Source organism: Akebia trifoliata, chromosome 1, assembly GCF_017979445.1.
Source record: "Akebia trifoliata isolate Shusen 1 chromosome 1, ASM1797944v1, whole genome shotgun sequence".
Lineage (NCBI taxonomy): Eukaryota > Viridiplantae > Streptophyta > Magnoliopsida > Ranunculales > Lardizabalaceae > Akebia > Akebia trifoliata.
Window position 1 is genome coordinate 17,856,804 of NC_141375.1, and position 26,757 is coordinate 17,883,560.

At 36.5% G+C, this 26,757-nt stretch overlaps 1 protein-coding gene across 5 annotated transcripts; it reads left to right on the forward strand.

The window, feature by feature from the left end:
- Window positions 1-4,710: 4,710 nt before the first annotated feature.
- LOC147410807 (LEM3 (ligand-effect modulator 3) family protein / CDC50 family protein) lies at window positions 4,711-26,064 on the forward strand. 5 transcript variants are annotated; one of them, XM_086440302.1, is made up of 10 exons: window positions 4,716-5,108; window positions 5,202-5,322; window positions 11,185-11,246; window positions 11,400-11,474; window positions 11,611-11,727; window positions 13,162-13,232; window positions 13,576-13,873; window positions 18,174-18,463; window positions 20,853-20,936; window positions 25,499-25,697. In XM_086440302.1, exons 2-9 carry the CDS (start codon window positions 5,244-5,246, stop codon window positions 20,908-20,910), a joined length of 1,050 nt encoding a protein of 349 aa, XP_086296428.1. In that variant the 5' UTR covers window positions 4,716-5,108; window positions 5,202-5,243; the 3' UTR covers window positions 20,911-20,936; window positions 25,499-25,697. The 5 variants fall into 5 exon arrangements, with proteins under 5 accessions (XP_086296444.1, XP_086296452.1, XP_086296437.1 ...); XM_086440311.1 differs by lacking the exon at window positions 25,499-25,697 and adding an exon at window positions 25,701-26,063 and having other exon boundaries at window positions 4,714-5,322; XM_086440295.1 differs by having other exon boundaries at window positions 4,716-5,322.
- The last annotated feature ends 693 nt before the right edge of the window (window positions 26,065-26,757 follow it).

Below are 26,757 nucleotides of genomic sequence, written 5' to 3' on the forward strand. Positions count from 1 at the left end.
ATAATAAAGGAAATGAAAGTAAATAACAAAGTAAACTTGCTATAAGCTTCTTCACTCTCTAAAGGAGGGACATTAGCCTAAGGTCATAGTAAGAACAAGAAGATATAAGAGAAAAACAACACTTGTATTCATTAAAGATAAAGGATTACACTCTTCTTTCTAACTCTCACTATTTAGAGAAAATTACGAAGAAAATAATCATATTCTAAATTGGGAAAAAAAACAAAGGAGCTCTAAGGCTCAATGCATCCTCTTTGGGATTGGATCCTCTTTACAATAGGCAAGGATTCCTAATTACAATAGAGGGCTTCTGGAAGGATCCTTTTTTAGATGCTGCCACAAATTGATTGCTTCATGCATACAAAAAAGTTTCGCTCAAAATTAGGGCAAGCTTTTTCACTTTTACTACACTATAGGCTGGGCTTGCCACACCATGGTAAAGTTGGCCTATAAATGGTTGGTTCTTGGTTGGGGTCCTTCTTGAACTCTCTTATTTGCAAAGCAAAGTCAAAAGTTTGTTGTTGTGTTCCATTTTGTTCTTCTAATCTTTAACTTGCACATTTGAACATACGCGCAATCAGTTTTTTAACTATTGCATTATTTCATACAATTATGCCTACTTAAGATGCTATATCATGTAAAAAGATAATATGAGGCATAAACATGATGACTCCCCAATAATGGTAAAACTAGGACTTAAACCATGATAAGTACTTGAGAAAAGTGCAGATAAATCAGTATTATGGGACATTGATCAGAAGCGCATTTTCGAGCCTTCTTTCCAACCTCTTTTACTCATATTGTCTATTCCCCATACTTTAATCCAATAAGCTTCCCTTTTCATCCTTCTTGTGTTTTTTCATATGTTTCCAACTCCATCTTTATGCTCGAACTTATCACCAAATCCACCCCAGATATCAAAATCTTGTCGATGGGCCTACCTAGGATAGGAAAAAGGCTGTTGAGACTGAGAGACGATGTGGAGCCGTCCTGTACACTAGAAGGAATAGATGAAGAGTTGTGAGTTTAGTTCTGCAATATCGGGGTTGACGTTTGAAGCTTGGGATACAAGGGAAAGCTTGACCTAATCATATAAGACATAAGTAAGAGGACAATATATGTGTGGGCCAAGGACATTATAAATGGTATTAGAGCCAAAGATGGCTCATCCTGCTGAGTGGGGAAAATGTTACAACCCTGCCGATGCGCGTACCTAAGACAATAAAATAATTGTTGAGACTAAGAGCTCAAAGTAGAGTCGTCATGTGTGTTGGATAGAATGGCATTAAAAGTTATAAGTTTGGTCCCATAATGACGAGGAAGACATTCGAAGCCTGGGCTATAAAGGCTTGACCCCATCATATAAGCAGTGTTTTAAAGTCATAAAGGCTTCAGCCTAAAGTAGACAATATCTTACATGTGTGGCCCAGGGGAGGTATACTAAATCGATCAACCCCCCAATCACCCATCTTCGAACACCTTAGGAACTTGGAAGAAGGAAACAATGAAAAATAAATGTCGGGACTTCAACGCGTAAAAAAGCTCTTGAACCATCCCTGTTCCAAAACTATTCCACCATCCATCGTCACCGACCAAGACGTGGATGCCTTAATCGTCTACCTCTCTTAGATAGGGCCATAATCTGGTTCTTAAGGCTGAGCCCAACCTTAGGGCTCATTATTATACATCAAATTGGGCCCACAACTCAAGCCATAGTTTAGGCTTTTTGTCTAGGAATCTGGCACCAGTTTGGATCATAAGAGTCTCATGAGCAGGGTTCAGGAATTGAGGAGTTTGAATAGGTTGAGGTCGAGTACCCAATACCCCATCATCACCTTAAAAGGTTAAGATCGGGTGCCCAAAGTGAAAGAGGTTGAGATTGGATACCCAACACCCATCATCGCCTCAATCAACCTCCATTCCAACGAAACCTTAGACAAAGAAAGAGTAAATCCCAAAACTTGTTCAAACCCCATTGAGTCGATCTTCATTGCTCATACACTCCTCCTAACTTTCCAAAAAAAATTTGTTAATGTCATACCTTTGCAAGTTAAAAAGAGTAGGAACCACCTCCATAGTGCTTGGGGAAGAATCTTTGAGGCAAAAGAAGACAAAAAATCTGCACAAAATGTAGAAAAGGGGAGTAAAAATCATGAAAATTGGAGTTTTAGGGCACAACCAAAACTGCCACAATTTTAAGTAGGAATGAATCGTATAGTTCTCTAATGGGCTCACTTACCCTCGTTCCGTCTACTTTTCATCGATCAAATAGTTAAAACGATTTTTTTACTTTTTATAAAGACCATTTTATCCCTTTTAAAATATTATTTTTTTACATAAACAAAAATATCCCTATGAAAAAATGGGTCATGTATGCATATGAGTGTAAAAATGCTTAGACATTAAGTATTTTAAATTTTAAAATTTTATTTTTTATAATATAAAAGATAAAATATGAGGGTAAAATAGTAAAATAAATATTAATATTGCATGTGATAGCGGAGGTAAGTGCAATTGTCAAAACGTTAAGGGTTCAATATAGAATTATGCTCAACCAAAGGCGGTCAAACTGTAATTTATCCTAAAAATAACAAAAAATGAGATTTACATTGACTCAATACAAGCAACTTAAAATATGCTCACCATATTTACTCAAAGTCCTTAAAGTTAACTTTCACACGAGAATCACATCATAATTTAACATTAAAAAAAAAAATGTATAAAAAAATATAGTTGAGTTCATAAATAATTAATGTCAAGTTTGTTAATAAATTATCGAGTTCAATAAAAAAAAAAAGGAAAATTACTCAAAGGACCTAGTGGAAGGATTTCTTTCCAACTAGTCCTTGATTTTTGGGTGGTTGCTTGATAGTCCATTTAGTAAGACTTTCTTTTTTTAATGGTCCTTCAACCTTATCCCAGATTATAATATTTTTGAAATATCAAAACTACCCCTTTTCATCTTCTTCACATACTTAGGTTTTCCAACCGCAATTCCAATTATTTTCAATAATTTTTTATTGTGACTAATGAATGAATATGATATACTTCTAATTTTAAACATTTAGATATATAATTTTTTGGTCTATTTCGACGATTTAGAATAAAAAATGAAGAACAAAGCAGAGATTTAAAAAAAAATTACAATATCTAGCTCACCACTTTTTATTTATTATTGAGGTCAACATTTTTATCGCTGAGCTACCAATTTTTACTTATTTTTAAGCTCACTAGTTTTATTTATTGTCAGCTCACAACTTTTTATTGTCTAGCTCATCAATTTTTATTTATTGTCAAACTCACCAATTTTATTTATTGTCAAGCTCATCAATTTTTATTGTTGAGTTCGATAATTGTTAAAAAAATATCGAATTTGACAATAAAAATGTTGAACCCAAAAATAAAAAGTAGCAAGCTCGACGCTAGTAAAACCCACCAATTTTCATTTTTCGAGTTTTTTCAACTAAATAAATTGAAAGATCGATTAAAAACTTGACATAACAACTTGTGTTGATGATTTCAAACCAAAAAAACCATCCTTAATCAATTTTCGTCCAAAAAACGAAGTAAAAAAAATTTGAAAAGAGTCATGCTAGAGTTAACATTGAAATTGACATTGATTCTCACATTGCTAATGTGGAGGTGCACACATAGCCATAGATGCTTTTCATTAGATGCTTTTCATTCGTATCTCGATGAAAAAGCATCTATGGTTCTGTACATAGATCCACATCAGCAATGCGAGAATTGATGTCAATTTTAATGTTACTTCAACATTTTCCAATTGAAAAAAAAAAAAAAAAAAAAACCCTAACTTTTTACATACATTTTCAAAATGCTTGAAAAACCTTTGAAAATAGTTTTTTCTTGTCAAATCCTTTCCATCGGAATAGAGTCGATCAACTAGGATGCTAGGAATCCAATTTTTTTGGAAGAAAATGGTGAGTTCGATTGGTAATTGGTAAGGGGTGCGGGAACTAAGGCTATCAATGGACCGAGTTTTGGCCTTATTCGACCTACTATGGACTGGGTTTGAGTGTAGTTATTAAGTCCATTTAGCTATTGGGTCGGGCTAAGCCCTATAATATTAGGGCTGGGTTTGGGTTTTGAATGTAGGCCCGGCCTGCAATAGTGTATAAAATACAAAAAAAAATTGGGTTAGTGGTTAGCATAAAAGAAGGGGTTTCCATCCTAAGAGTTGAAAAAACCTCCACAAGGTGTAATCACTTAGCTAAGTGTTCTACTTATGTCAAAATACACTATATAATAGTTTTATTATAAATTAATAATGATCCTCCTATCTTTCTAGTGTCTCTGAAAATAGGTTTAGCCTATCAGACTAGACTCGCAAATAAACCAAATGTAGATGGAAGTGGACCGATCTTGGGCTAAGGTTTTTATTAATTCTGACCCGATATTTAGATGGATTAGGTTAAGGCCTAATTTTTTGCCTTAAAAAGGCCCGACTCATTTAAGACCTGATCAAACCCGGTCCATTGACAGTCATATCGGGGAGTGATTAGAAATAAAAGTTTTACTAAATGGACTATTAAGAGAAGTCCTAAAACTTAGGAATTAATTAGAAAAAATCCCTCCACCAGGGTCCTTTAAGTAATTTTCCTATAAAAAAAACAAAAAATTGCGTCTCCTAGTCTGACCAGGCCCTAGCTTGGTTCGGGCCTGGATGAAGCGACTCTGGACCAGATGGAGTTTGGGCCCAGAAAAACCGGGTTATGTTGGCCCCTGACGTATTTTCTAATAAATCTCTCTTTCTTCTTATTGAGGAGTGAAGGAATATAGAATCTCGCTTTTCTCCAACTAAAGCAATCTATTGTTCGTTATTTTAATCTCTAATTCTAACGACTCCATTTTTGAAGTTCTTTATTCTTTGAGATCAAGGCGGAGATGCTTGGTTGCGATCGTCTAGGGAAGTTTGGGTTTCAATTCTATGGTTACGAAATCTAAATCTAGATTTACGTCAGATTTTGTTTAAACTGGTGCTTTAGTAGAAATTTCTGCAACTTAGGGCCTCGATTTTGTGAATCTGATGGTTTCTGTTGGAGATCTAGAGTTAAAGATCCTCGTTACATTCTTGAATTAAAGCTAGGGTTAGTTTTGACTTGAGATTCCATTTGTAGTAAAAGATTTTTCGAAAAGTGGGGCTGTTTTTCTTGTTCAATTATTCTTGGTTTCGACTGTAGATGCCGAGAGGAATCGTTTGTTAAATTAAAATTTTGGATTTGATGGATGTGGATGGAGGGAGTACGGTAGCTGCTGGTGGAGTACCTCAATCACTCCCGATCCGTTCTTGGAGACAGAGAGGTACCACATCTTTGAATTTGTTAGTCAAATTTTTATTCCTGTTTAATGTTTCTTTGAAAAGATAATTCTGTTTATTTAATTCATTCTAATAGTTGCATTGCGATGGTGAAATTTTTTTCAGATGTTTTTAGTGATTAATATAACAAGTGATGGAAAAAGAAAAGTCAATGACTTCCTTATGATGTTTTTGATGCATTAAAATGCATGTATCATGTGTCAGTGGATATATATTTGTTTGATATTTTAATTGAGGCTGGTTTTTGGGGGAAAACTTAGGGTCTATTTGTTTTTTAAGTGAAATTTTTCACTAGAATATAGTTCGCTCTGCAAATGATTTGTAGAGCAAATGACATGTTTGAGAAAATCGATTGCCCATGACCGATTGCATGGAAAATCTGATTTTGGTGGAACATTGATCAGAGTTAGGTTTTAAGTGAGTTGACCTCAAACTTTTAGTTCATTTTCTGGTGTGGAGGGGGTAGGAAATGTATCTCCCCTATTGCAATAAAATTTAGTTCCTTCGAAATGTTGAATCAAATGAGGGAAAATTCATATGTTCTTCGAAATTGATTTTCTCAATGGACTTTTTTTGGCAAATAGAATTTATTGATGCAAAAACAAGAGGTACATAAGCGGTTGAAAAGAATGGTCTAAAGAAAGAGAGGAAAAAAAACCCACAAACACAATTAGCAAAACCTTACAACCTACAAATATCCCTACACCCTGCTAGTACATACATTCTCTGTTCTCCCATCTAATTGAGAAGCCTTCACAATTTCTCCTTAAACTTATCAAAGAGCTTACATCAGAAAAGAGAAGGCCTAACGCATCAATAATAACACCTGAGATAGAATTTTCATTCCCTTGAAAAACATGTCTGTTTCTTTCTTTCCATAAGTACAAGTAAACAAGGTAAGGCGTTCGGCTCCATAGAATTCTCTTTCTTGATCCGAAGCACAATGATAGCCAACATTGAAACACTACAGGAATAGACTTTGGAACGACCAAGAGATATGGAAAGGAAGTGAGACCAGAATAGCTCTAGAGTCTAAAGAAATCACAATGGAGGAGAAGTTGATTGATAGACTCCCTGTCACGTTTGCATAATGAGCACCTATTAACACACATGACACTTCTAGCCATAAGGTTATCAACAATCAAAATCCAATCAAAGGCAGCTGACCAAATAAACAAAAGACACCTTTATGGCACTTTAAGGACCTAGAATGCGTCTATATACATCGGAGAGTTAGAACCACTAGGTACCAATGAAGAATTAAAAGACAATACCAAAAAAAAAAAACATTCCAAATTTTTTGCCCATGGTTGACGTCGGGTAGGATAACATGCACCATTGAGATTTTGCTTATCAAGTCAAATAAAGGCTCAATATCCTAGTCATTGAAATTCCTTCTAAATCTTAATTATAAAATAAAAATTCCTTCTAAATCCAAGGTCCTAAGAAGCACCATCTAACATGAATTTTTAATATGAAGTGACATCTTTGAAGAAATTAGCATAAATGTTATGAAATTGGTCCTTGAGAGGATTTGACCTACACCAAGAATCCTCCCAAAACACTTTGAAAGAGATCCATTTGTAGAACTGTGGAAACACCTTCAAAATCTGTTTCCATATGCTGCACCCATAAGCGGGACTTGACTACACTTTCCCACCTCAAGTTTTCGGATTTGTAATTCTCCCAAATAATATTTTTCTAGAGGCTTTCCATTTCCTCTCCAAATATCCATTGCTACTTGCTCAACAAGGCTATATTTGAGATTTTTGGTCTTCTAATACCCAGACCGCCACACTTCTTTGGATTGCATCTTTTCTTCCAACTCACCATATGTAATTTTCTTGAATTATCTACACCATTCCATTGAAAATCCCTTGCGATCTTATCAAGTTCAAACTCAACATTCTTGGGAATTGAGAAGATAGACATGAATTAGATCATGATGCCCACCACCATACTTAAAGTCAAAGTTAGCTTCCCACCTTTGATAAATCTATCTTTCCTTTGACAAAGTTAGCCGTTTACCTAATCTTTCGACCATCGGGTCCCACTTTGCTTTGCTTTTGTACAAGGCCCCTAAAGGAAGTCCAAGTTAAGAACCTAAAAGACTGCCACTCATGTACCCAAGGGCTGATGCTTGGAAGTTGGAACTCGAAGATCAAATATGTCTCCTGCACTAAAAGGTTTGTTTTTGCTCAAGTTTATAGCTAACCTCAAAATTGTCTAAAAACACCACAATAGTTTTCTCAAAAAGGAAATCTGCTCAAAAGACTCATTAGGAAAATCAACAAATTGCAAGTAGGCCTTTTGGTCTTATCTCCAAAAGTGGTCTTTTTATCTGGCGTTATATGTGATGATCGCATGTACAAAGTGAAGTTCATCTGTCATGCCCCCGCGGCATAGGAATGAATGAGACGATGGTAGTGAATTCTGGCGGCAATAATAGGAAAGTTTTTTATCTCATCCTCAAACTAATACACTTATTAACAATCGATAGTTCGGCACATCATCTGAAATTGGCCTTCCTCTCGCTCCTTAAGAAGGGCCAATCAGTGCCAGGATAAATCACCTTCAACTTAGATGCCAAAACTTTGGAGATGATCTTGTACGGGGAACTAAGCCAACCTAATCGGTCTCAAGTTTGAAATATCTCCAAGCCCCATCTTCTTCGCAATCAATGCAATAAAAAGTTGATTTGATACGTAGTCTAGAAATGAGTCCATGTGAAAATCATCAATAACTGCTAACAGGTTATCTTTTATAATGTCTTAACTAAATTTGAAGGCATTGGAGTTTTGTCCCCTTTCATTTCAAATGATCTGATACACTTCATCTTCCTGGAAAGGCCTTTCAAACCACTCCTACTAATCAATGCCCAATACTTCCAAATGGAGATTGTCCAACTTAACTTTGTCCCTTATCCTGTGTTGCCTTGGCACTTCTATTTTTGGATATTTTGTCATGCCAACACTTATTCTCACTTAGACACTCCTCAATGTGTTATGGCACTTGTAGAGATGCAAAAAAAGCATATGATATCATGAACACATGTCTCATTTCGACAATGTAAAATGAAAAGTCCTTTTATGAAAACTGTGTAAAATCATACAAAACATCAACTTAAGTTGGGCGTTGACGTACATAGTTTAAAAAGTGTTTATATGATATTGAATAAATTAAGTTAGTCGTTGACGTACATAGTTTAAATTTTCATTAAGTAGTTTTCCAATCATTTCTCTAAGATTTTCATGTAGTTTTGTTTCACCACTACATGCTTCATATGATCATATCTTACATATCAAACAATTTGCACATCTTATATTGTCTTCTTCAATTAGATTTCTCTTATTTTCAAGAGAGTAATAGGTGCTCATGTGAGCATGATTTCTAAAATAATCTTGGACTGTATTTATTCGATTATTATTTTGTAATATCTTTTATATTTGTATGCACATTTCGCAGTATTGAAATTTTCAAAAATTGTCGTACCAAACACATGTGGACACTTGGCACTCGTGGCATGTGTTTGTAATATTGTCCTGAATCTTTGAATAAAGATTCTTGTAAGCCACCACACCTTCTATTGGACTATCCTCCTCTTCTAACACACGCCGACTTTCAACCTTGAAATATGATTGAACAATCCATGTAGTTACCAGAACGATGGTGGAAGTATTGGAAGTATTTTTCAGCATTAGGAATATGTCTATATTTACTTGGAGAAAAAATGCCCATATCGTACATGTACCATACGATGGTTGGAGATGTGAATATAACACATGAGATGGGCCTCAGGTTACCGTTCTTAGTAAACCTTTTCCGTTTATACACATTATTGACCTACTCACTTATCTACATAATTCTGTTGTTGGAAAACTTCTTTGATGGGGTATAGCCTAAAATAAGACTAGCAGAAACCACTTCCAAATTCATGTTTTGGGGGAGCTCCTTGGGGATCCTTGTCTAGCATTATTTAGGTGTGACTGTTTTGCTCCAATAAATTCCATACCTTACCAAGCATGAATTTTTCTTTTAGCCATTGCTAGAGAGGCAGTAATGGAAAGACTCAACATGTAAGGAACCATCTTCCTTAAAATTGAAATACCCTATGTTTCTCTCAAGATGTGTACACTAATTGAAGATTTCATTTCTACTATAAGTGGTCTCTGCAGGGAAGGGGTGGTTGGGGTGAGGGGTTTGGTAAAGATAATTATTTTGTGTCGTAATCTATTTTCACATACGAAATTTGTACCTAAAGCCAGTGTTTTAAAGTTCCCAAGGCACACTTGAGGCGTTTTGGGTTCTTGAGGCGAGGTGTATGCCTAAACAATTTTATTTAAAAAAAAAAAAAAACCCTAAAAATATATTTAAAAAAAACATAATAAATTCATAAGAAATTGAAAAACTATAGAAATGAAGCAATATTTTATGGAGGTCATCAACATGCCCCTCCATTTTCCAAACTTACAAAATGGTTTTGGCTTATCTTCTTATTTTCTCGTCCCCAGACCAGTATTTGTCTCATCAACTTCAATCACATGCTTCCAAGAGGGGTCTCTTCTATTACCTATACCTCTACCCACTTGTTTACCACTTTCTCTAGCCATTATTAGCATCCACCTTCAATAATAGGAATAACAAAACACAAAACAAGAGAAAAATATGAGATTTAAAAAAAAATTTACACAAACTTAAATAAAATGCACAATGATTGCATTCCTTAAATATCAAGTAAATTTTTTATTTAATGATTCTATTTGATGCAAATATTTGTTAGAAACTCAAAAAAAGTGAGGGAATCGAATTTGGATATAAATATTGCAAAGTACAATGAGAAATCTTTGTGTAAGGAAAGAACAGGATTTAAGAGAGATTTTGAGATTTCTCTCTAAATCTTTTGTTTCTTGTCCTTAAAACATCCCAACTTAAGAAGTTTTAATAAATAAATAACATTAAGAAGGGTAAACAAGTAAAACAAAACAGTAAAAGCAAAATAAAGAATTTAAAATAAAAATAAAAATAGAGGTTTGGTTTGTTTTTTCAAGCCAAGATCAAGGCTTGACTCAAGGCTTAAGCCTCGAACAATTTTGAAAAGGCTTGAGACCTCACGCCTCGAGGCTTAAGTCTTTTAATACACTGCCTAAAGCTATGTTTTAATACCCAAAGACTCGACTCAACATGAATGTCCATCAAGTTGAGCCATCTTGACGACTCAAAAGTAAACTCGAATGAGTCAAATAAATATTTTTTAGTATCTCTACTTTTTCTTATTTTAAAATTTAGAACTATATTTATTGTTTTTCCCAAAAGTAACCCTTAAATATAACACATATCTCAGCCTTCTTAATCCAACTCAACAAGTTTCGAGTAGACTCAGCTGAGTTTTCATGTCTATTTGGCAAGTTGCTTCAAATGATTTTCAGTACCGAGTCAATTCAAAATTCAATTGAGCCAATTCAGGTCGAATCAGTTGGCTTTTGGGTTGATTCAATGATTTTTAAAACATGGATGTATAATATCCCAACTTATTGAACCTATTGATCATGGACACGATGGATATACAGCTTAAGTGCCAAGCTAACTATTCCTTTAGGTTGGAGCTCTATTGCTCTCTTCTGTAGGATTTGACGCCTTAATTCACCCATGTCTGTAAGGTCAATATTTCATTAATAATTGTTAAAATGCATTTTCATGAAAGGAAACTCCTCTAATCCGTTGGAGAAGATATGGTTTGTTGTTTACAGAATCAAAGTTTAAGTTGTATTGAAAATATTGATTCCAAGTTGCAACTTTGACTGAATTTCTTACTAATTCTAAAATATGATAATGTGGTGGTTCTGCAGCTCTGTATAAATTTAAGCAACAGAGTCTCCCAGCTTGTAAACCCGTCCTTACACCAGCATGGGTGCGTTAGTGAGCATGATTACTTTATTTCCTTTATTTGATAGCTACTTTATTTCCTAATTTTCCTAAACTATTCTTTTATATACATATATATATATATATATATATATATATATATTTTGGACTTAGTGATGTTTAACTTTTCCCATTACAGGTGATTACTACATTTTTGTTGATAGGTGTTATTTTTATTCCAGTGGGGCTTGTTGCTATTCATGCTTCACAAAGTGTAATATCTCTACTTTCTCATTTTTAAAACATTATTCATCTGAGCTACAACACTTGGCTTTTCTTTAAAAGCACCTGATGGTTACATTCATGGTTGATTTATGGTACAATAATTTCTTTGTTAATTTGATTTTCAGGTAGTGGAAATTGTGGATCGATATGATACTGAATGTATACCTGAGGAATATAGAAGCAATAAAATGGCATATATCAAAGACAACTCTATTCCCAAAAATTGTACTCGATTCTTAAAGGTGGTACTATTCCTTTGATGCTAACTTCTTTTATATGAACATGCTCAACCCATTATCCTTCTAGACATATCCCATTTTATTTGTTTTTGATGATCTCTCTTCTTCCCCTTCAGGTAAGTCTTCGTTCTCTCACCCCAATAAATTGTTTTCTACCAATCAGAAAAATTGAAGAAAAAAAAAAAGAGATTGTCACCATCGCTACACCCAATAGTTCTTGCCACCCTAGTAACCTCGCTACCATTGTCATCATTGCCACCATCTCCCACACAACCTTAAAAAATAAATGTCTATCTATTGTGGGTCAACCGAACATATAAAATTTTAATATCCAGGAATTGTGGATTTTAAATGAGACAAAAAGGCCATTCAAAAAATAAATGCCAGAAACACTAATTGAGAAAAGTATGTTTAATTGAAAAAAAAAAAAATCTTCCTATTTCTCTCTTTCCCTAGCATTAGCAAAGGGGAGAATAAGTAATGAAACCTTGCCCTTGTCTCCAAAAGCATCTGTTTTCTACGTATATGTTAGCAGTTTGCTGTGCAGAATGTATTCTAAACTGGGTTTTTAACAGTGATTCTGGAATTTCAGAATGCAAATTTATCATGTTAAGTTTTCTGAGCCAGTTCCTATGGGAAATTTTGCACTTCTTTTATGAATTTTTATTGTCTTCACTAAGTTTTGACAGCACGATTAGGTGTGCATGTGAGAAGTGCATAGCCTGACGAAATATACTTCTGTAATATTTTTAATACGTAAATACTAGAAGGTGGCATGTGCAGACACGCATGTATCAAAAGGGCTTATCTGTATTTTAAAACATTGATTAAGTGTTTTTGAATGTTAAATAGTAAAATGGATATTGTTGTAATTTTGAAAAACTAACCAATGCGAGTGTAGGATCAGGCAGCAATTTTCTCTGTTTGTTTGACCAAAATGACCCTGATTATATTATGCTTAAATGTAAAGGTGGGGGCATTTTTGGGATCCAAAATTTGGTTTCGAACCACTATTATTCTGCCTTCTCTCATTATTGTAGTAAAGCTATATTGGTATTGTACTTATCAAAAAAAATATTGGTATTGTATGTATGTTTTGATTACTTTCATCTTACAAAGGGCTAGATATGATGCTCATGATTCATGAGCCCCATATTAAATAGTCTTGTGTCTTCTGAGAGTGAATTCTGTGTAAGATGAACTGCATGATCCATGGTGTTTGACATGTGAAATCGTTTGATTAAGTCGCACAGTATTTGATCTTTTCCCCTATGCAAAATGGTATTATGTTATGATTTACACTCTTTGGTGATTCTTCTCCTTGTGGGCAATTTTGCATTTGGTCTGTATTGAAAATGTCTGCTTGTTGGAAAACTTTTTACCCCATATCTAGAAATTCATGTTTTTTGGACTCTGCTAAGAAAACTTGCGTTCCAGGTTCATAAGCGTATGGAAGCTCCTATTTATATCTACTATCAGCTCGATAACTACTACCAGAATCATAGGAGGTAAGGGTATATTCCTCTTCCAACCTAATATATTTCTGGTACCTTTTTCTTTCTGTCTTGTTATTGACCTTGTTCTTCTACTTGTTTATCCGGTTGTTTCTTGTTCCTGCTTTAAGAATCATTAACTTACGAATTTCATGAAACTTGTCTTGGTCAGATGATTGTCTTACCATTATAGTTTTAAGTTACGCTTATCTGATCTTGCTGTTATGTACATTAAATAAAAATCTACTGTGGCCATGTTATCTTTCCAGTTTGATTTCTCTTGGGGACTGTACCGAACATTCAAGGTTTCAGGCTGGTGCTTTTTATCTTTGCTTAAAAGTTTTCCAATATTTGATAGGTATGTTAAAAGTAGAAGCGAACACCAGCTCCTATATGGATTGAAGTACAATCACACAAGTTCCTGCAAACCCGAAGAGTCCAACAATGGGCTTCCTATTGTCCCTTGTGGGTTGGTTGCGTGGAGTTTGTTCAATGATACTTATACTTTTGGTCGTCGGACAGTGGAATTGAAGGTCAACAGGAAGAACATTGCTTGGAAGAGTGACAGGGATCACAAGTTCGGGAAGCATGTGTATCCCTTCAATTTTCAGAATGGCTCCTTGATTGGTGGTGGAAAGCTCGATCCAAGTGTTCCTGTGAGTATTAATGGTGGAAAAACTATTTATAGAATTTGTTTCATTGAGAGATGTTGATTGTTTACAAGAAAATATCAGCAGTTACTAAATTTGCCACCACTCCGTTCACAACTGATTGAACCCTATTGAAATTAGCCTACTTGTAGAACCATTTAAATAATGCATTCAACTCCTTCACTGCCCAAATGTAGGGAAAACATTTGGTGGATGAAATGCTATTTCTAGTAACATGTAAGGCATCATAGTAAATTAATGATTACTCTCAAATATTCTAAAATAGGCTTAATTGCATCAGGATGGGAAGTCGCCCTCCTACCTGACGGCCATGGTCTATGGAAAATTTGATTGGACCTACCAAGTTCTCTTAGGGAAAATATTATCTTTTGATAATTAAATAAATTTATTGAATAAAAGGAGTGGAGGATGAGGAGGTCTCCGATACAAGAAAGACAAACACGACAAACTAGCTACTCGCCTTGGGTACTGTATCCCATGTAAAGAGAAAATTGTATTGAAAACACACTTACAAACTCTGAAAACACCTTCACTAGAGAAACAGAAAATCCAGAATACTAATGATAACTTTCTAAAGGGAGTGCATAGTGCTCCTTCCCTTAAAAAATTCTACCATTCCTCTCTTTCTGTATTCCCTAGCACACGACAAAGGTTAGATCCCTAAGGCTCCTTTCTTTGTCAGTAAAGACTTTGGAATGCCAACATTGGAACAAAAGAAGTACAAAACTAGGAAACACCATGAAATGTAACAAAAAAGAAGAAGATAGAAAATCAACCCACAACTGATGAACGAAATTGCAATGAATTAAAAGATGATGAACAGATTCCCTACTCGATTCAAAAGGCGTCTTTTGAGAGAATTCTTGGACCCCATATTGCAGAAGTCAAAAAAGCAAGATCAGAATCAAGTACAAAGTAGATGGAACTCACAAAGAACGTCATCCCATTATTAAAATCCTTTATACTATGGTCTCTGGGTTCATCTAACTTTGCGTTGCTCCCCACGCTTTGAATTGGTCGGTAAGTACAATAACTCAATGGATGAGAGGTGGGTGGATAGTTGACCGCATGGTTTAAAATATCGGAATGTATCAGTTGATACGTATCAGTATTAGCCAAGACCGATACGAAGCATTGACCCCGAAACATTCAATGTTTCGGGTTTGTATCGAATGATCGGCCAATACCGTATCGGTTTTTTCATTGGAAGCCACTGTATGTTCAAAATCTGAGAAACAGGTGATTGGAGAACTGGCAAATATTCTTCTAGACCATGTTCTGGAGGTAGGATTGAAATTGAGGTTTTCTATTCAGGGGAAAGAGACAAAATTTGTTGGGAATTTCAAAGGTTAATATTCCCAAGTTGGGGTTGTGCTTCGTGAGGAATCAGAAGCAAGTGGGTGACCTTGTGTTGAAAAGGATGGATAATATCTGTTTGGAGTTGCTGGTACAAGGTGAGGTTAGCAAACTGGGAGTTCCGAGGCTTCTTAACTGTGGTTCAGGCAAAAGCTATTCATTGTGACTCATCTGGAAACTAAACTTAAAAGGGTGCATGATGGGTTGAGTGCATATAGGCTCAATACACAGGATGGTGTGCAGTCCAGACTCCCGGCAATTGGCCGTTTTGAGTGCATATTGGTGATGTAGGATAAGAAGTTCATTGGAGTAGTTGATGAGTTACTAGGGGTCTTCTTGATGTCTATTTTGTGTAAGGGCGTGAGGAGGAATTCTTGTGGGCTTCTTGGGAGCATATGGGCCTTTAATTAGCTGGTTTATTTCGTGTTTAAGCAAAGGTTTCAATGTTATCTGGTACTCTTTTGAGAAGGGAGGTTCGTAGGTAACCAGGGACATTAAGTGTTTTAGGAAGGTTTCCAATTACAATTTGTTGATTGATGTTCCTCAAGAGGGATGCCCATATATCATCCAACAAGCAGAAGACACCCATTCTTGCTATGCTTGACAAATTTCTGTATCCAGTTCTTGGACGGACCATTTTAGTTCAGTCCCATAGGTGACATTCCTTAATTCGATTTTGGATCATTGCCCCTTACTATTTGAAGTAGGTTTCTAAATCATAACTCAAGTTCATTTTGTTTTAAAAATATATGGCTCGTTCATCAGGACTTCAGTGGGCTGGTGCATGAGTGAGGAACTCATTCAATTTTCAATGGAGACCCATGCTCTGATTTAGGCTAAAACTGAATGCGCTTCAGGAGAAAATTAATGCTTTGAATATTGAATCCTTGGGTAGGATTGAGACGAAGAAGGAATAGTTGTTGAAAAAGCTGGAAGTCCTGGATAAGATAGAAGTAGATGGTATTTGAGTACCTAAAAAAGATGGAAAGGTTTGGTTGTAAAGCTAACTTCCAGAAGTTGGTTGTGATGGAGGAGGTATGTTGGTGGTAGATATCAAGAATTAGATGGTTGACAGAAGGGGGATTATTAGAGTAAGTTCTTCTATAGGAGGTGAACAATCATTAAAGGTCAAACTACACATCTAGGTTGAATATCAATGATGATACCTTGGAAGGGGAAGACAATATTAGGATTGAGTATGGTGGAATTCTATTAGAAGTTATATATGGAATAGTCTAACTTTGTACCCAAATTGGCCAATCTAGATTTTAAGTCGATCTCCTTAGAGCTACAACAATGGCCAGAGGGATCTAGTCATGAAGAGTGAGTCTTCCAATCCATCATTGGGTTGTGTAGGGATAAGGCCATAGGGGTCAAATGGTTTTTCTACGTCTTTTAAAGCATATTGGGAGACGATTAAGGAGCATAGTTACCAAGTTTGAATTTGACAGGGGGTCAATTCGGTTAAATTTGGAAATTTGGATTGGAGGGTAGGTTGAAAAAATCGATGGAAGGGCAAATAAAAATATCATCGACTTTTTAAAAAATTGACGTTCATTCGAAAATACTCGGCAACTAAATGAAAAAATCACAATTTTTTTCATAATAATTGTTAATTTTTTCTATTAGTTGTTGATTATTTTTTAACATGCAAATAATTGCCCATTTTTGGCAATCTCCTTTTCATCAATTTTTTTTCTAAATTTGTTCACAGAAATTTGACAAATATTGTGACTATGTTTAGGAGGTCCTCATGAAGATAATTTGACTTCCTAGAATCTAAAATTATGTCTTTAGGTTATTTGGATGTCTCTAATAGCACATTTATTGCTCTAGTGCCTAATAAGCTTAGGGTTGATTCATCGGTGACATGAAACCTATTATTAGCTTGCTTAGTGCAATGAACAAAATCATTTAATTTTTTTTGGCTTCCAGGCTCAAATTGATTATTCCAAGTGTGATAGTCCCTCATAACTGGGTATTTACAGGGTCGGTTCTTGTTCAAGGATTTCATAACTGGAACCGAAAACAATAAGAACCAGAGCCAAGATGTTATTTAGGTTCCAGTTCTGGGTATATGTGGAACCTACCCATTGGCACCCCTAATAATACCTCCTCAACCTTGCTGTTGGATTTGTGAGACATAACATGAAGTATATGGTGTCATTATTGTTATATCCAACAGTTGAATATAACAGTTGTTACATCCAGCCCTAGTGGCAGAACTGCCTGTATCACAGACCAGCCTCACACAGCCAGCCCTAATCATAGAACAATCCCGCCAGCACCATGGATCAAATCGAACAAGGAACAGCACCAGTGCAGTCTATCGCATGGTGTGATTGGGGTAAAAGAGGAAGAGCCTAAGGGGAGACCCTTCAACAAAGACTCCTTGCTTAGGTTTGGTCCTTAAGAATCAGATAGGTTGTTGGGAAGATAGGAGAAGAGAGGGAGGTGTCAACTGTGTAGCTCCAAGAGGTCTAGGAGTCAAAGGAGAGACACAATCGATGGATTTTCTATAGGCTCTAATACCAAGAAGAATTGAAGAATGATTGTCAAGCCTCATAATGAGAGCTTGGCATATATATATTAATAAAGGAGTGAATGGACATAAACGCTTACATAGAAATAATAGAAGATAAAAAAACATTAAACATTAAACATAAACATTATTTGCAATAGAAAGTGAGGTGCATTAAATTTTAAAATAGCATTGGGGCTGTCAAATCTTTTCCTTGGGAGAAAGCTGTGTAGGCCTAGTAAGAATAATATTTTTAATTCTATTTCCTTGGGGTGTTTCAATCCTCAACTTGGGTTGTAGCAGCAAGGGTATCTTCTTCTTGTGCATATGCAAGTTTTCCTCTGGTATTCCTTCTTGTTTTGTGTTTCACTTTTTGTTCTCTAAAGTTTTCCTCTTTTTTTCAATCAGCTAAGTGATCAGGAGGATCTTATTGTGTGGATGCGTACCGCTGCACTTCCTAGCTTCCGGAAGCTGTATGGGAGAATTGAAGATGATTTAGAAGTGGATGATTTGATAGTAGTGAAGCTTGTTAACAACTATAACACGTACAGTTTCAGAGGGAAGAAAAAGCTTGTTCTTTCAACATCAAGCTGGTTGGGTGGAAAGAATGACTTCCTTGGGTTTGCCTATATTGCAGTTGGATCTTCCTGCATCTTCATCTCCTTTGTCTTCATGCTACTTCATGTGAAAAATCCAAGGTAAAGATTCCATATGTGCACAGTACTTGTGTATGCTGAATGTGTATGTACAGGTGCTAATCCAATTCTATGCACCATGCATTGAACATGATGATCTGTATGCATTGAGGAAATTATGCAGAGAAATTTTGCAATTAGCTTATGGTTTTGAGTTTCTTGGGTGTGTTTTGAACAGCATTAATTGCATCATGAGCCTAGGTCTTTATTTCCTTAATCCTCCTTTCATTGCCTCTTTGGTGTCTAATCTCAGAGGGATTTTTTTTTTCAACCAGGGTTTGCTCATTAGAGAACTTTTCTGTTTATTCTGCTGTGTCATATATTGTGATTCCATTTAATTGGGGACTTCTCTTCTATAGCAGACTTTCTTGCAGCTTCTGTGCTGGAAATTCTTAGGAGAAGATTATTGAAGAGCTTAATATGATTCTTCAAATGGGCAGGAATGCTATCCCTGGTGACTTATAGGCAACCAAGGGAGAGGTACAATCTCATGGTCACCAAGCTGTGGGGGTTCAGATTGAGAAAATCAGGAGGGGAATTCAGCCTCAGGATGCTTTCCTCCATTGCAGGGGATGGGGATGGATGGAAGGCTTTAGTGCAGTATGGAGAGAGATAATTGTGCCTCACCTGAGGGTGGTGGAGGGATCCTCTTTGGTTGGAGATGGGGTTGGCTCCAAAGCTTGAGTACGGGAGTACATTTGGGAGGGTAAAGGGAGTCTCAGGAAACCTAGGGGTAGGATGGGAAGTTGCAGAGACTTGAGGGCAATTGGTGAGTGGCTTCAGCAAGATGTAGGTGTAATTGGAGAAGAATTATGTCTTTATTTTGCTAGCAAGGATAAATGGGTTGCATAAGATATAGATACAAAGAAAGCTTTTAACAACTGATCATCCACATTCACATACCCTTTATTCCACATAACAATGATTCCACCTGAGGCTCCTTGATGACAATCTAATCTCAAATCAGTGAGAAAATAAGAGAAAAATCCTAAGTTTTCGTTTGAAAATTAAGATTAAGAGAATTGAGTTAAAACTCTGATTTCTATTTATAAAATCTGAAAAAAAAAAAAACTGAAATACAATGAAGGTTACACACTTAGACTTACACCTCTATTTATAGACAATCAACTAACTCCCTCCAACCACAAGTTGTTACTAACAGAAGTAACAAACAGCCTAACTCACTCACTCCAACAACTAACTACTACAGTTTGTTACTAAAAAAAATAACAAACAAATGGAAACTTGCACAAAACACTAACTGTAGAAGACATCAAGCTCATGCACTGCATCAATCCTATAGCCCGAAAATAGCTTTACTGTTTTTTTCTTCCTCACAACTTGTCGAGGAACTTATTTTTGCACTGGCTAAGCTTTAACTCTTGAAGGGTAACAATGAAAGGATTCCTAAGCCTAATGAAAGCGTTCACTGCTACTCGTCTTTCCTTATCCCCCAGACCTCTCACATTCCGTGATAGAATATAATTGTCGTAATGAACACAAGAAATCTAGCCCTTTCTTTTCAAGCTACCCGACTTCATTGGATATTTTCTGATATCCCTTCCCAAACTCTCCTCCTCTTTGAACAATCTCAGCCTACGTTTGGATTTTACAAATGCTATCGAACTCTTCTCAATAGGGAACTCACTATACCCTCGCAATATCCTTGAAGAGGGAGAATATTTCCTGAATATGTGACTACTTCTGCTTCTTGAGCCACAAACTTCTTAGAGGATTGATTGTTGCCACTTTGGATGGGGAGACATCATTCCTTCTTTTGACCTTTTTCCACCTTAAAAGAATTGTCAAGAATTCTTATTTTCTTCAGCTTACAATTCTAAGTGAGAGATTGTTCTCTTAGTGATATGTTCCATTAGCCATACGTACATCACTTTTTCTACCTCTGCCCTCCAATCCATTTTCAAGACTTTGGTCATATCTAAATCTTTTCCCCACATCCAACTCGTCCCCCGGGGACATTTCATGTGCTGTTAATCACCCTTTTATCTCCCAATTTCAATTACATTATTGCTCTACTGACACTATCTAGTTGGTGAGCCACATGATTCGACATCATGGTATTATTCATTTAGGGTGAACCTTAGCGTCATCTTATGTGTTTCAAGTTTCAATTATATGAAGTATATCATTGCTACTTTTTCCCCAGAATGCCTTGTCTAATGCTACCGTATGTATCTGTATTTGAAATGATTTTTATGTACTTTCACATCCCCAGATGAGTGGAAATTTCATACAATTTAGCCAACTAGTACAACTGCTAAATGCCAGAAAAATCATCTAACATGGCATCTAGGTTTCAATTCATTGCTTTTTCGCCTTGGAGTTTGCTATCAGTCGGTTTTGTAACATGTTGCTTCATGTCTGTCTGCAGGCCTTATGGGGGGGATACAACTTTCTTGTCTTGGAACAGGAAAGGCAATTCTAATTAGGGCAGCAATGCATATACAAAATTTGGGTAAATTATTAAAAATTGTTTTTATTTCCACTTCAAATATACCAATTTTCTTAGAACTTGAAGTTTTGGCAGTGTGTTGTACTCGAATGTCAGGCACATATTTACAAACTTTATTTTTATAAGAATAAATTCAATAGAGAAATGAAACTAGAAACAAGAGGTCGGGAGAATCTACGTAGATACAACGTGGGAAAAAAACAAAATAAAACAAAGGAAGAAAACATATTAAGGAAAAAAACAACGCAATGAAACTGAAACAATCACCCTCACCTTTTACATGATACCACCTATAACTAATTTTTTTAATAAAAAAATGCTGGGATTGTTTGAACATTTTGACACAAGAACAAGAGGCCTAAGATACTGGTGATCACTTATTAAACAAGCTGGTCCTTTTTATCAAAACCCAATAAACCGCAAACAGAATCAACCTAACAGAATTCTTTTTTTTTTTTTTTTTTTTGGATTTAAAGCCATGGACTATCATCTTAGGAATAAGGAGAAAAACTGACCTAGGAAAGATCCAACAAAGGTTGAAAAGGCCAACATAATGGCATTAAATATCATGGGTAAAGGAACACTGGTTCATGAGATGATCAACAGGATCCATCCACTACTTGCTTTGAAAAGTAACAAAAATCAACAATGATGATCCCTCAAGATATTTGGTGAGTAATCGTCAAAACTTGTCTGAAGGTATTAGCCAAGAGAAAATGTCCTTGTGAAAGGCATTTTAGATCCTCTCATGATGGATGTTAGAAAATTATGGATATGTTTGTGAGGGAAACGAAGTATTATTGGATCTTAACTAAAATACCCCATCCCAATTTCTTTTCCGAACCTAAACATTGTCATCCAACTAAATTGTTCCTTATATATCTAATCGAGTTCCCACCATTAATATTCCTACTAAAACCAAAATCCCAATATAGAACAATGGTTTCAGAGGCGTAAGCCTTGAGGCGTGGCTCAATATGAGGAGTATCAAAAACATGTAGAGGTGGTAGATTAAGGCATTCAAATACTCAAGGTGTACATTTTTTTGCTGAGGCGTAAACCTCAGTTGTAAACAATAATAAACCTCAGCATGTCCTAAGCCAGCATGCCATAAATCTAGAGTCAAACGAAACCATGTGACTCCTAGACGAAGGAAGCACAGAAGCCGAAACAACAGTAGGATATGATCCAAACAAGTACAACTGATCCCTCTCACACCCCTTATTAAACATCTTCCTCGAAGTCAGTTCCTAAAAAATACTGAGTAGGAAAAAAGGTAATTAAGCAATTTAGAGATTTAGTAATACTACTCATAGACAAAAGATTAAAGGATAGGTGAGGGACATAAAACACGGAGTCTAGTGAAATCTTAAAAGATAAGGGGATGATACCTTTGTTGTGGATATGTGTAAGTGATCCATCAGCAAGATGAACCTCCCTATAAGTGGTAGGAAAAGTAGAATAGGTAAAATGGCTAGGCTCACTAGTCATGTGATCAGAGACATCAAAATCAATAACCCATGTCAGAAGAGAGAGTCAGACTGAGTGACATGAAAAGCAGAGGATGTATCTAGAGGTTTAGTAACTGAGGCCACAGTCGAAGAGGAGTGAGTGGGCATGAATCTGATCCTAGACAATAATGGCAATCTAAGTCTGTAGTTGTTGCAAGTCAATCGTACCAAGTGAAGGAGAATCAATAAGATAAATGGATAATGACTCCACTATAGCAGCACAAGGAGCAAATGTCCCAAAAATGGAGTGGAAGGAGATCGTAGTATCAAATGAGGATAAAACTGAAAGCAGCAGGCCTTCTCATGGCCAGTCTTCTCCCAATAACACTCCCTTTACCACAACCACGGTTGCCATGGCCATAACTCCCTGACCCAAGGGTACGAGAGTTGGAGAAACTTTAATTGGCAGCTAAGGTCATTTGATCTATAGCTGGAGCAGAAAGAATGTCGAAGACCTGAGTCTGAGAAGGAACAATACGACGACGACGTTCATCACTATCAATGGTCGGAAGGACCTCAAATAAATAAGGTAATGGAATGGTGTTGAAGATCTGTGTTCGAAAGGCCTCAAACTCAGGTCGTAAACCCATAAGAAACTGATAGGTCTGATGTCAAGCAATCCTCTTAACTACATAATTGACTACTTCTGAAGATAATTCAGCCATAGACTCATAATGAGAAAATTCCTCTCAACGTGACTAAAGAAATTCAAAGCAATCTGCTACACTCTGAGTCCCTTGGGTAGCCTGGGCAATGTCTCGATAGGCTCATAAATCCTCGAGCCATTCCTGGCCTGTGCATGTCTGAGTAAGTGCGGATCACAAAGATGAGACAGTCTCATGGTATAGATGTGTTGCTCCATGGAGTTGAATAGCCACCCAAGGATGATCTCCCATGATTCAAATTTGATATCAGTAAGGAGTGGTTTAGTAACGGTGCCAGAAAGCCATCCAGATATCTCTCTACTATCTAGATAAAGACTCACAAATCGAGACCATGACTAAAAGTTCCGGCCATCTAGAAGGGTAGTGGTAATACATTCGGCTGAAGAATTAGACCCAAGAATTATGGCGGAAGTTGTAATTGCTTGTTCCAAAGTCGTCGTGGTTTGAAGGGAGGTCTAAAGAAGAAACTCGCAATACTAAGAAACACAGAACTTCACGGGCACCTTAGGTGTTGTCGCAAGCCTTCCTAGGCTATACAGATGTTGTCGTGAGCCTTCAAAGACACCTATGGGTGTTGTTGGACCTAGGTGCTGCTGTCGCAAGCCTCCCTAGGCTGTGTTCTTGCTGCCGCTGACCTCTGAAGGCACCTACAAGTGCTGCTGAACCTAGGTGCTGCTGTCGCAAGCCTCCTTAGGCTATGTTGTTGCTGCCACTGGCCTCCAAAGGCACCTTCAGGTTCTGCTGAACCTAGCAGCTCCTGTTGCAAGCCTCCTCAGGCTTTGTAGGTGCTGTCGCAGGCTTTTAAAAAGGACCCATAGGGCTGTTGTAGGTGGCTGCTACTGCCGCAAGCCTCCACAGACTTTGTAGCTGCTGTAGCAGGTTCCCAAAGGCACCCTAGGTGCTGCCGCAGACTTTTAAAGGGACCCACAGGTCTGTTGTAGGTGGCTGCTGCTGTTGCAAGCCTCCACAGGCTTTGTAGCTGTTGTAGTAGGTTCCCAAAGGCACCCTAGGTGCTGTTCCAAGATCTTATAGTCCTTGTACTTGTTGCTGCAACTCTCCAAAGACAAAAACGATGGAGAAAAAACCCTAACGGAGGGCAAAGAACATTAAGAAAGCCTATCAAAGGCAGAAATACTATCGTAGGGTAAGAGACACAGCTCAGAAACGCAACATGTGATCAAATCCTTATCGCAACATGTGATAAAGGAAATAATAAACAAAAAAGGTCCTCGAAGGGGAGAAGATCTAACAAAGCTGTTCTAGGTTAAGAATAAAGGTATAGGGAATAAAGGGGAGAAGAAAACAAGAAAGGAAGGGTGAAAAACAGGGAGGGAACCAAGGAGAGGGGAAGAATTGAGAAGAACAATTGTCAAGTCTCAATCTGAGAGCTTGGCAGGAATTTATAATAATAAAAGAGTTAAAAGACAAAAAAGCTCTTATAGGAAATAAAAAAGAATAGAAGCTATTACTAAACAACTAGGACTAAAATAACACTAGATTATTTCCAATAGATGTGAACATTTTATAATGATGGATGGTGGACTTGATTAGCCTTGGGTATTGACTACTCAATCTTAATTATAGGGAATTAAAACTTGAATTTGATTATGTGGATTGAAACTTGGAATTTTAAATATTATAAATATGTGTTGGTTATCCTATTTCTTTTAATGCAAACTTTCTATATATTTCATATTTTTATTTAAAAATTCCATGCGCATGAGGCTTACACCTTACACGTTGAGGCATTGAAGATCCCAACGCCTCACCTCACACCTTAGCGTCTAAAAACATTGAACACTGTAGACCATCACCACGAAATCTTGAATGGACATATTTTCTTCATATTCAATATTGAAATCCAATCTGCGAATTGGACTCTAAGAGGGGAATCCCTGCACCAACGATCTACCTTGAAATGAAGCCTTCTGCCTTTGTCAATTTTAAAGGGGCTAGTCTTCTTCTCAAGCTGGGGATAGCTTATTGGATGCCCTTTCACACTCCACAACTATAAAAGTGCCTGTCCTCACTTTTCCACCCAAATTTATTACTTTCATATTCAGCTAGAAACTTTTCTCCCACATGCTGTTTTTGTTGGAGCCAAATCTCCACAACCACTTTCCAATCAAAGCAGTATCTTTTAATATGAGGTTACAAAATCTTCCAGCTTGGTTGGCAGTAGATATTCTCAAAACGAAATGCACTAATACTAAGTGGCAACTTCTCGCATAATTCGCAATCCTAAATATCTCTCCATTATTAACAATGGACCTGTTGTTTCAGTTGTTGATTATGTTGTAGTTGCATAGAGAGATCAAATCCTATATTTTGTGAGCAACAGCAAATTATTTATGCTAGTTTTTTTCTGGTGTTTTGGCACGGATCGCAGATGAAGGACTTATCTTGGCAAGCTGTACAGGTGGCAGAGGATGTCCATAATCACTGCTGCTTTGGCATATTCATGTTTACATGATTACTGTTGGGACTGAAATTCACTGAGTGTGTATATGTGTTTTAAAATGGAAATGAACATAACCATGATTAAAACATTTCTAACACATGTTTCTATTCAATTTTTCATTGATAAACAGGTTAACACATTCAAGGAAAAAAGAGAGGAAATAAACAAAAACTTTGGCAGGATTATGGTATTTTACTTGGAAAATGATTTATGAAGCTTTACTGAGTTAATGTAAATGAAATTATAACATTAGTTGAAGGTGTCAGCTTGCCGAGTTTGGGTAAAATCTGTGATCATTACCAAGACCTGGGTTTCAAAACACGTTGCCACCTATATGGGTTAGAAGTTTGGTAATGGGCTGATTTTTTTGTGAGGATAATCTCTTTCTTATAAAAAAAAAAATCACAGCCCATTCCTAAACTTCTAACCCCTGTTTACAAGGTAGAAGAATTGTGGACCGTTAAATATTTGTAAATCACTTTTGATGGGGTTAGAAGTTTCAGAATAGGTAAATTTTTTTTTTTTTTTTTGTGAGGTCATACTTGTAAAAATTCAGCCCATTATGAAACTTCTAACTCATGTAAGACAAAAAGGGTGACCGCTTGACGTAAGTACCTCTCTGCCTCACAAAGTTGTTGGAGAAACAATATTTATGACCAAATTAGTTTTAATTAGAGGGTATGATTTTCATTTTTAAGGAGACCTTCAGTGTGTTGATTTTTCAATCGCATACATGCCCAAGATTCATTTTTTTTATTGATGATAACTCCTCCAACCAGTCTCTAATCAATAACTGACCATCTCTAGCCATGCTTCCGGTTTGCTCTTATTTTCATTTTATCCTCTCTAGTTTAGACGACTGTGTGATGAACCCGAGCTGCCCCTCTAGAGGTCTGGACAGTAGGCAGTAGGCGGGCCCTACAAATCGAGTAGGACTACCGTCGGATAGAGGTACCGTGGTCTTGATGACCTCGACCTGTACCACGGCTTGAGCATCAGTTGCTAACACATGTAGGGTTAAGATCCTTCACACAGTTTACCATATACAAACTTTTTATTAATCATATAGTTCGATCATCTTTGGTTTGGGTACAAGGTGAATATGTTCAATTGTTCTCAAGTGAATGATTTTGACCAAGGTGTTTATGATCTCTTTTAAAATTCTAGATAATATTCTGAGCTGATAT

Excerpts from the sequence above, each read along its gene's own strand:
- LOC147410807 (XM_086440311.1), top strand. The coding sequence starts at position 5,244 with ATGGATGTGGATGGAGGGAGTACGGTAGCTGCTGGTGGAGTACCTCAA. Across the intron at positions 13,874-18,173 it reads AGCTCGATCCAAGTGTTCCT|CTAAGTGATCAGGAGGATCT; the intron begins GTGAGTATTAAT and ends TTTTTCAATCAG. Across the intron at positions 18,464-20,852 it reads CTTCATGTGAAAAATCCAAG|GCCTTATGGGGGGGATACAA; the intron begins GTAAAGATTCCA and ends GTCTGTCTGCAG.